We start from the raw sequence: 11,527 nt of genomic DNA, 5'->3' as shown, positions 1-11,527 counted from the left end.
TCTTCAAATGGTCACCCATCTAGTAATGGCCAGACTCAACGTTGCCTAACTTCAGCGATCTAACAATAACCCGTGTGTCAACGCGACTAAACCGAATATGGTGTTATGATAATAGTTAAAAAATAACAGTTTTTTAAATCCCGAGTTAGATTAGTCGTCTTGCATAAATAAGACATGAATAAAAAGCAAATAAAAAAATTAATGAAATAAAATAAAATAAACAAAGAAAATAAATAAAGAAAAAGAAAAAATCTCACCTGATAAAATGATTACACCAAAAGCTGCGCCCGTGACCATGCAGACTACGATACCCCAGAACATGAGCTTGGCTGGATCGAGTTGCACAAGAGATCGCTTTCCAGCGAAGGCATTTGTATACATGTTGCCTCGGCCGTACGGGTGGACGTCCTGCTCGACGGATCTGGCTTCGGAAAGTACAGTGCTGACCAAAGATTTCATGTTGAAGGTGCCGGCAGACGGAGGCGAAGAACCCAGGACATCTGTAGGATTAATAAAAGTTTTCTTCTTTTGTCGCTGTTCAAAAAAGAAAACAAGACGAATCAGATAAAAGCATTAAGATTCTGAGCATTTATAAGGTGCTAGACATTTTCTATAATAAAAAAGACAACAACCTTGTGTTATACATTTCCCTTGTGGATAGGCACGTCTAAGTAACACATTTATTGCATTTTAGTGTAAGTACAATAAATATCAGATTCAGTCATAGGAGACCTCGTCTCAAGACAATATTTCTCCAATCAGTAAGTACGTATTTATTTTTCTGCCATCCAAGGAAACCTCACTCTAGGAATACCGAGAGGACTTGCTTTTAACTGGATCCGGTGTTAATAAAGCTCTGCCTTATACTATGAAAACAAAAAAGAGGTCTTACGTCATATCATGCCCTCATGGGAGACCAACACTAGTAACTATAAATTGTGCGTTAATGTCATTACAAACATCCCTCCCAAGCAATACCTCCATTATTGTACAAAAGAAAGATGGAAAGGTTTATTATCTGTTATCGGTGAGGGAACTGCGGTGATTTGTAAAACTGTTCGCGAATGCTAATAAAGCTCTTCCCTACCGAATGAAAATAACCTTGTATCACGTCCTCCCCTCGAAAGGGGCAGAACAATATACATAAATATATCTACTTATTAGAATTATATTATATATTATACTTATATATAAAATACACTTTCTTTGTGTGTTTGTGTTTGTGTGTGTACGTGTGTCCGTGCATGTGTGTATGTTCCCTATGGATTCCGAAACAGCTGGGTCGATTCTTTTTGAAATTACGCACAAATGTACTTAATATGTCTAACAAGTGCATCTGAAAATTTTTAGCAACAGACAAGCGGAAGGGCCCGGCGTATAAAATTAACAGTATGTTTCTTGATAAGACAGGGGCGCGTTCGAAAGAATGTTTATGTTTAGAGCACAACTGAACCACGATACTTGACTTTTGCATTTTAAACTTTAATCCAAGCCATTATATAAAAAATAATTTCATAAAATCAACAGTGGGTTCTCTACAGTGCAATGTAGGCTGTAATGTATTGTGGACTAAGCCAGTGTAGAGAGACATGTAAAGCTTCACCTTGATGCATGGTGGTGAGTCCTCGACTAGAAATAGCCGGCAATCAATCGAGTTGATTGAAAAATGGGCAGTTTCATCGATTTCAATGATAACAAACGTTGCTCTTCATTCAATCAATATATATAGATGTATGTATGTATGTATGTGTGTATGTATGTATGTATGTATGTATTTATGTATGTATGTATTTATGTATGTATGTATTTATGCATGTATGTATGTGTGTATGTATTTATGTATGTATGTATTTATGCATGTATGTATGTGTGTATGTATGTATGTATGTGTGTATGTATGTATGTATGTATGTGTGTATGTATGTATGTATGTATGTATGTATGTGTGTATGTATATATGTATGTATGTGTGCATGCATATATGTATGTATGTATGTATGTGTGTATGTATGTATTTATGTATTTATGTATGTATGTATGCATGAATGTATGTGTGTGCGTGTGTGTGATGAATCCGTAAAGAATAGAGTAATTTTTTTAGGAAATTTTGAGTAAGAGAGCTGACTATAATACAGAGCAAGAACAAAGGTTTTAAAAATAACTCATAATAATATACTGGCCGTTACGCACTATAAGTAATCATGAAACATTTTATAATTCATTTCATTTCTACTGTAGCGTGGCCTTTTTCAAGAATGAAGCTAGAAAATGATAAAGGACAAAAAGATCTGCATTTTTTAAATATATATATGACAATCAGTGTATAATAAATCTAGGTATGTGAATGGGACAACAGATAAGCAAATACGTACACTCATAGTTATGCATCAATACATAAATAAATTATTATTATTATTATTATTATTATTTACTATAATAATTATTAAATACCTACAGACACTAGTGTTTCATCCTTTCGGGAATCATCGGTGCATGGTGTCACGATTAACGCCAGTCGAGAGATTCGAACTCCGGCAACAGAAGTCATATCTGGCTTCATTAGCAAGGACCCGAACCACTAGGCTACTGCGAACCGCGAGAGATACAAGTTGAAATTAAACATTTATTCTTTTTAAATGCTTTTCGCGTCAGTCCGAGTTATCTTATCATTATATGACGATCTGCGTGTATTAGTTAAGTTGACCGACTTTATTTCAACTGAAAGTGCTCAACGATAAGAAACAAGTTTCTTAAAGGCGCTGACATTAATATTTACTATAATACTTATTAAATACCTACAGACACAATATATATATATATATATATATATATATATATATATATATATATATATATATATATATATATATATATATATATATATATATTCAGAATGTAAGAGATTATATAATTATTTCCACAGTCAAACAATATCGCAGCTCATAAGAGTCATGACAGCTAACAAATCGGAAATCCAAGACGTTTACTTCGTCGTTTCTATATTTACCCTTTCTCCTTATATTAAACTCAACTGCTGAATTAATTATGCAACATTTAATTAACTTGCTAATGAAAAAGAATTTAAAAAACTACTTGGTAAATATACCCAATGAAGAAAGTGCAAAGAAATTCAAACGATTACTCTTAAACGGAACAGTTAGGATCTTAAAAAGATCTCTCGGTTGGAATATATGAGATAGCGGGTGAATCTCTGACTTCCTGTAGGATACTTCAGTTGAACAAACTGATAAAAAAATTAATAAAAATACCAAGTTTATTCCGTGGAATTATGATTGTGTGCGTGTGTGTGTATGTGTGTGTGTGTGTATATATATATATATATATATGTGTGTGTGTGTGTGTGTGTGTGTGTGCATTATGATTGTGTGTGTGTGTACATTATGGCTATATATATATATATATATATATATATATATATATATATATATATATATGTATATATATTATTTAAAAAATATAATTTATAAGTGAATAATTATATTTTACAAATAATACATATGCCGCTCCCCATTCGAGGGTACCAAAATTGGTTAAAGGGAAAATTATTCCCAACTCGCATTTAGGTAAAAATGCACTTTCGTATATATAATATTGCATTCATTAAAAAAGCATCGTAAAACAAAAACAAATAACACACACACACACACACACACACACACACACACACACACACACACACACACACACACACATATATATATATATATATGCTAATTTTTCATAGACTGTTGGTTAGGGGGATTTTTCGGAGAATCCAATAAATGAAAAAGAAGAAAGGGTAAAAAATTTAAATATATAACAAATAAATGTTGCTAAAGGCAAGATAAGCTACTCTTCTACCTATATGGATAAGTTTCGTGTGTTTTAACGTATTTTCAAACATTTATTCAATTCGTAAAACAAGTAGTGTCGAGTTTGTGAGACAACAATATGACCGACAACAACATGCCGTCTTCGGAGTGTCAATAATGGCTCTAAACTCAAAATTTAACAAAATACTGATAAAAATCAAACACAATAAGTTGTTTTTTTTACGAACCGAATAGCAGTGAAATATCATGGTTCGATCGTGTTCTAAGCAGAAACATTCTTTTCGAACTCGTTTCTGTCATATCAAGGAACCTACTGTTGATAATATATCCCGGGTCTTACTGCTTGTGCGGTAATAACATTTCTCAAATGCACTTGTGATGTTAGGCTGTATAAGGCGTGAACTTTAGTCAAAATCACCTATCCCGTTCTAATAAAATTTTTCGAAGATCGATACTTATCGAAGACATTCCAATACAAAACCTATCTAAGAACACTGCCAGGCACATAGCGTATATTTGTGTAAAAAAATCGGCCTGTCCATAAAGAACGAACTCACACACACACACACACACACACACACACACACACACACACACACACACACACACACACACACATATATATATATATATACTATCATATAAAAGAAATCCTGTGTGTGTGTTTATTTGTGTGTTTTTGTGTGTGTGAGTTCGCTTCCTATGGACTCGAAAACGGCTGGTCCGATTTAAAAAAAATACACACGAATGTACTTTACGTGCCTTAGATAGTTTTGTATCGGAATGTCTTCGATAAGTATCGATAATTGATAATCGAAATTATCCGATAAAAGAAGGAACAGACGATTTTGGCCAAAGTTAAAGCCGTACACAACACAGCCTAAAACCACAAGTGCATTTGAGACGTTTTATTATCACACAACAGAAGCTTCTTCGATATGAATGTTTCTATTTATAGCACAATTGCTCCATAATATTCGACTTATGCATTATAAACTTTAATTCAAGCCATTATATATAAAAATAATTTTATAAAATCAACAGTTGGTTCTCGAAAGTGCAATATAGACTACAATGTATCGTGGACTATCTCTTCGGGACGTATGTAGAGCTTCTTGCTACCGTTGCACCGCGATTGGTCCCCAACTAGAGCAGGCAATCGGCCGATTTGATAAAAAAAAAAGGGACCATTTCACAAATTTTGATGACAATAAAAATATGGGGCTGTGAAATATTCGTTGATAATCATTCAATCCCGGTCAACGTGGGGTCTCCCTGCTAGTATATATATATATATATATATATATATATATATATATATATATATATATATATATATACGTGCATGTGTATGCCACTAGTTTCCTTATTATCCTTTCCCTCATCCTCATTTGTTCTATACACCTCTCTCTTTTACTCACCTGTTCGACGTCATCACATTCCTCGGCTGCCGTTTTTTGCACATCTCGACTCCATTGTCGCATGAAGACACTAAAGAAGTCCATCCTTTTGACCGTGCTACACACACGCTTGACCATACTATTAGCTGGACCCCTGCTCGCCGCTCCCACTTCTACACTACCTTCCGTATCGATACTCGAACTGTCCAAACTCTCTATTCCGTCGTCCACGTTATGAATGGTCCTTTGCTGGTCAGGTTTTTCCAAATGTTTTTCGTCCAGTGAACTCTTCCGGGCAGTTTCGCAATTGTAGTCTTCCTTGCCAAATTCTTTTATTTCCGCACCGAAAGGACTTCCGTCTCTTTCCATTTTGTTCGTGAAGCTAATTTCCGCACAGCTTCCTACACTTTTTTTCTCATCGTCATCCTCGAAACACATGGTGGGTAATCCCTGGAAATCATCGTCAACCTCAACAAATTGAAAATAGCAATTCTTTTCGTCTGCGGTGCCGGACGCAAAATCATCCGAAGTCGGGACCTTAGACGTGTCCCAACACCCGGACACGCCGGCTTCCTCTGCATCCTTTTGTCCAAATTCCATTACCCAACAAGCATCTTCTCTATCTCTTTCCTCATCCCCGATCCTGCCCCGTTCATCTACAATTTCTTTCGTATCATCATCTGACAGTATCGATTCCTCTAAACACTCATCATCACCAACTGACGCCAACGCAAACGAACAACGAACAGGACTAAAATCAACATTAGTGCTCCAGATTTCCTGAAAGTGTTCTTCGCCTGAGGTTTTTGTCGTCGGCGGCGCTCCCTTTTCACAATCAGCCTCAAGTGTAACCTCACTTCGTGCCGAATCGAACCAAGCATGCCTCAGTCCATCGACGCTTAGACTAGAACTCCCTTCTTCCGGCGCTATAGTTGGCTCTTGACCGCCGTGATTTTCACACTGTTCATCTTCATAACTGGACACGCCCACAGACGAAGAAAGGTCTTCTTCCGCGGAAGGTTTTTCGTCGTCCGAGTTTTTGTCCTGGGTCGGAACAATCTTACCATTCTTGTTCAGGATTGTCGACCGATTCACGCCGACCTGGAAAACTGAACTGTGTTCGTGCGTTCGTCTTCTGCGCACATTGATGCTGGACCTAGGATCTCCCACTTTGTGTCCAGCTTGCCCCATTGTAGGTAATCAAACGATAACTGGTAATCACTAGCGGGAGAACTCCTAATGAGTATTGTCACTAAGACTCCAGGAAAAACCACCGATTGTTATCAGTGAGTAATCGTTGATGACGAACTATATGGGAACTCCTAGTGAGTATAAATAATACTAATAATAATAATAATAATAATAATAATAATAATAATAATAGAGCACCAACCAGGCATCTACTGGAAAAGGTGTGGAGTATACTTGAACCTTCGAGAGGCTTATTGCCACTCAAATCTCAGCGGGGACTAATTGTCGTTGCCAGAGAGTAATCAATGGTAAGTGGTTGTTACGATAACGCAAAGTTATTTGCAACGATTATTGATAGAAGTAAAAAGTGGTGGAAATCTGAGGAGAATTGTTGTCACTCAGACTCCATGGTAAACCACCACCTTGTACTGTCAATAAGCATCACTGATGATAACTTGTGTGAGAACTTCCAGTGAGTAAATAATAATAATAATAATAATAATAATAATAATAATAATAATAATAATAATAATAATAATAATAATAACTTTGCAACCTTGGGAGGCTTATTACCACTCAAATTCCAGAAAAGTCCAACGGTCGTTACTAGCGAGATATCAAGGAATCAATGATAAACGACTGTTGTGATGACACGAAATAATTTGCAAGAGCCGGAGAGTGCTGGAAATCTGATGAGGCTTGTTGTCACCCAGACTCTAGGAAATACCACTCCTCATTGACAATGAGCAATCATTGATAATAACTTGTGTGAAAACTCCCAATGAACAAGTATTAATAATTAAGAAGAAAGACTTGTTCTAGAGATAAAAAAAAAATAAAATAAGTAAAGGAACGCGGAGAGAGAACAATTTTTCTCAATGGATTAAAGAAAAATGGTTCGGTTTGAAATTCTCCGAAGGGCACTGACTTATAAGAAAAGATGGTTGAAGAAGGCCGGAGAATAGAGCGGTCGAAGCGTTGTAAATATAAGAACAGCCAAAATCAGGAAAACAGTCTTGCACATGTAAAACTGAAAATATTGACGTTAAAAATATTCATTATAATATTAAGTTAATATAATATTAAGTTAATACGATATTAAGGTAATGTAATATTACGTTAATATAATATTAAATTAATATTATGCAAACTAAATTAAAATGTGGAAGAACACATGATATTTTGGACTAAAATGAATTTAAGCCACAGAGTATGAGGTGCAGACATAATAAATAGAAAATAATGTCCAAGTGGAAAGTTTAAGACGCTTTAAAAATAATCCGTTTTCTTTTTTTGTTCGCAAGGACCCGCGGCGCGTTGGAGAGAATACTTGGTGTACCTATTTACTATGCCTCCCCACGGGACAGAGTTAGACACCGGGGTCGTTTTTTAACGTGGAGAAAAGGTACAAAAATAAAAATTGTCTCAGTCGTGAAGGATTTCTCCTCCACCGAAAGAGAACAAGAAATAGAAGTGCAGCATCTGAAGAACAGATACTACACTTTGATCTTGACCAAAAAGCAGTTGTAAAAATTACACTCTTTTGGAGGTTGGAGGCTCAATCCTAAATGCGGGCGACACCGAAAATACAATTGCGAATTACTCAGAATTCATGGATAGCGGAACGAGAGCATGCTACCCTCGTGGATTAAATAAAGAGTTCCGTACGAAATTCCGCGCAGATTCCCGAGTCCGGTAGAAATATTCTCAAGTTCGACAAAGTACACCTGAAGAAGGTCGGAGGTTACATCGACTGAAATGTTGTGAAAATAACACACAAGATGAGAATAGTAGTTCGAAGAATCCAAATAATACGAATCCGTTTTCTTTCTTTCTTTCTTTCTTTTTCCGTTTTTAACGATTCTGCATACATGAAATATTAATTACATAATGTTTGCCAAAATGTTTTTGCAAAAAACTGATTTCAAATTCCGTCTCAAATTTCCAAATAAAGTTTCACTAACACATACTATCTGTAAATTTTTGAAGAGAAAAAAAAAATCGATCCAGATTTTGCCGAAATTATTCCAAGTAATTCCGAACATCTTGACTCTTTAACTAACTCCATCGCATAAAAATATGGGCATATTTAAAATTGTTTCGGGTTTGGATTTCAATTTTATTTAATTTGAACAATTAAATATTAATCCAATTATTCATATTTACTTAAGTGGCCAGGATTCCAATGATTTATTTATTTGGCGTCCTTATCTCCAAATCAAACGCTGACGAGATGTGTCTTTACTAGATTTAAAGGGATTCCAATGACATGCACTTTACCATTCTGTAGCATTCTAACAATAAAACACGCACAGACACATAAGAAAATGATTATCTGTACCGTCTGAATCCAGAAAAAAATAATATATTTAAAACCGAACAAATAGGACCCGTAGAAGTAATCTTGTATTCACGTTGTATAAAAATTAAGATTTCCAATTTAATAATATTATTAAGAAGTTAATGATATTATTACCAAGTTGATTTGCTTTTTCATTTTTTTGTTTCTTATTTTTCTTTTTCTTTTTTTAAGTGTTACTTATTTTTATAATCCAGTGCAGAAGTAAAGGAAAGAGTTTATTGTGCACTTTGTCTTTGTCTGCTATAGATTTCAGTTGAACGACTTGTAAGAAATAACAAACGTGACACTCTCATATGTATTATATGTTAAGATATATCAAAGAAAAGAAAAACACTACTCGGTTGACTTTGCACATATACAACAGAATCCACGAGGGAATTTCCGCCCCTGTTATAAAGGGACTAAAAACGTAAGCTGCTGTCATTAAACATATCCGAAGATGCAACCATCATCAGTACAATCCGGCTGGTTTCGAAGGTGCAATAATAATAAGACTGCAATACGACTGTGTTCGTGCGACTGTATGGCGCTGACTACTACTTAAAGCGCGGATAATATGGATCTATGCTCCAGTGTCAAAAATCATACATATATTTTTTAATATCAAGGTTTCTTTAATGATGAGCCAGTTTCCATGACGACTCTTCATCCTACCAGACTGCAGGTGTGAGTGCATGCGACTCTTAATCGGACCTGACTACAGGTGTGAGGGCGGGCAGATATGGTTGTAAATGAAGAAAAGTTTGATTAGCATGCGCAGTGGTTAAAAAGAACTAGAAATCACAGACACACGGCGGCATAAAGGTTGTCGTTCTCACACACATAGGTTATATATAGAACGTACATATATACAGTAGAACCCCGGGATACGATTCCCCTGGGATAAGTTTTTTCAGGTTACGATGTGGAATACGATGTTATTCCGGCTACGTTACGGTATGGTTACGGCATTTTCCCCGCCTTACGGTGTTATAATCTTATTTGATTATATGCATGTGTATTATATACTGTACTATATTTTATTACTAACTAGCGGGGGTACCTGGCGTTGCCCGGTTGTTTGGAGGTGTGTGTGTAAGGGGTGGATAAGTTAAGAATAAGCGAAGTAATAACCCTCTTTAAATATGAAAATAAAAATAAAAACGATGTTAAACTTCTTTTAAAAATTGGCAAAACAAACAAACAAACAAAAAAAAACACCGAACAAACTTCTTTAAAAAAAGAAATCGGAAAAACGAAAAGCATAAATCAGGGGAAAAAATGATGGACGTGTTCGGAAAAATAAAACAAAAAAAAACACAGCGAAAAACGGAAAGAAAATGGCATAAATAACCGTTCGATTCGGTTAACTCCATGGTGCGTTTCACCCAGTAGAATTAAAATTCCATTCCAGTTTTTTAAGCAACTACGAAGTTAAGAAAACCCAAACTGGTGTTCCTTCGTAACTGTCTCTTGTGGACGATCCCACAACGGTGTTATGTGGTGGCGGGGGAAGGAGGAATTTATTAGAGAGAAAAGATTTCACCATTTCCATTGATCTTAACCGATTTTGGAAGTGAACTCTTAGCAGATAGAATATAGGAATCTACGATTATCGATGAAGTGGATAGGTAATAGGCCTATAACACACCTCAGATATTGTGCTGCAGTTTGTGGATATTATATTTGCATAAAATGTCTTGATTTCTAATCTTATTAAGGTCAAAATCATAGGAGAAAAATGAGTTAATTATATATATATATAATACCCCCCCATATATATATATATATATATATATATATATATATATATATATATATATATATATATATATATATATATATATATAGGGATTTTTAATGCCGTACCCCGGGGTCCTATATATATATATATATATATATATATATATATAAAGCTGAACGTCTGTGTGTGTGTGTGTCTGGTCACGAATAGGCTCCTATATAGTTGACTATTATAGAAAACTGATCACATATTATGATAGAAGATATATCGAGACACAGGTATGGGTATGTTTGATCTGGCATAATGATGATTCATTAAAATTGTGGTGTCTGCGTACGCGCCTGGTCCACAAAGTATGGTAATAAAAAATTTAAAAATTAAAAAAAAAACGTTTACAAGTGTTTTTGATATAGATGTACATAATAATACTTTGATAAGTATGTTTTAACTTAAATAGGGATGGTATAATAAAATTGTGGGGTCTGCGTTCGCGCCTGGCCTCCATAGAATGGAAATAGGCACAAACTTTAATAAAGACTTTTCATATCTATCTGCGTAAGTATACTTTGATAATTATGTTTCAGTTTGAAGAGATATGGTATAAAATAAATTATGGGGTGTTCGCTCGCGCCTGACCTCCATAGAATGGAAATATGTCGCAAAATTTAACGAGATTTTTTAATATAGATCCACAGAATATTGTGATAAGTGTTTCAGTGTGAACAGGTATGGTATAATAAATTATGGGGTTTATCTATTTTATTTTTACTTTCATCATATTTTGCTTTAGTTTTGATACCCCCAAATTCGAAGCTATCTCTTTACAACCCTTCCTTTTCATGACCTACCATACTTTCATAAATCAAAGTCCATTTTCTGTAGGCTATTTTTGAACCCAGTCAACGACGGGTACTTTTGCTAGTGTATATATATATATATATATATATATATATATATATATATATATATATATATATATATATATATATATATATACGAGCAGGGACCAGACTTTTAT

The 11,527-nt window shown here is 34.9% G+C and overlaps 1 protein-coding gene across 1 annotated transcript in view; it reads right to left on the bottom strand.

Moving 5' to 3' along the window:
- The window catches only part of LOC145293975 (uncharacterized), a 58,597-nt gene that overhangs the window by 5,794 nt on the left and 41,276 nt on the right, over positions 1–11,527 (bottom strand). Inside the window, exon 3 of the mRNA XM_080140858.1 lies at positions 258–534. Within this exon, the coding sequence (XP_079996984.1) occupies positions 258–534 (277 nt within the window). The remainder of the gene's footprint in view (positions 1–257; positions 535–11,527) is intronic.

This window comes from Euprymna scolopes, chromosome 15, assembly GCF_053919585.1.
Source record: "Euprymna scolopes isolate OS-2025 chromosome 15, ASM5391958v1, whole genome shotgun sequence".
Lineage (NCBI taxonomy): Eukaryota > Metazoa > Mollusca > Cephalopoda > Sepiida > Sepiolidae > Euprymna > Euprymna scolopes.
The sequence above is the reverse complement of the archived record's forward strand: the minus strand, read 5'-3'. Positions and strand labels throughout refer to the sequence as shown.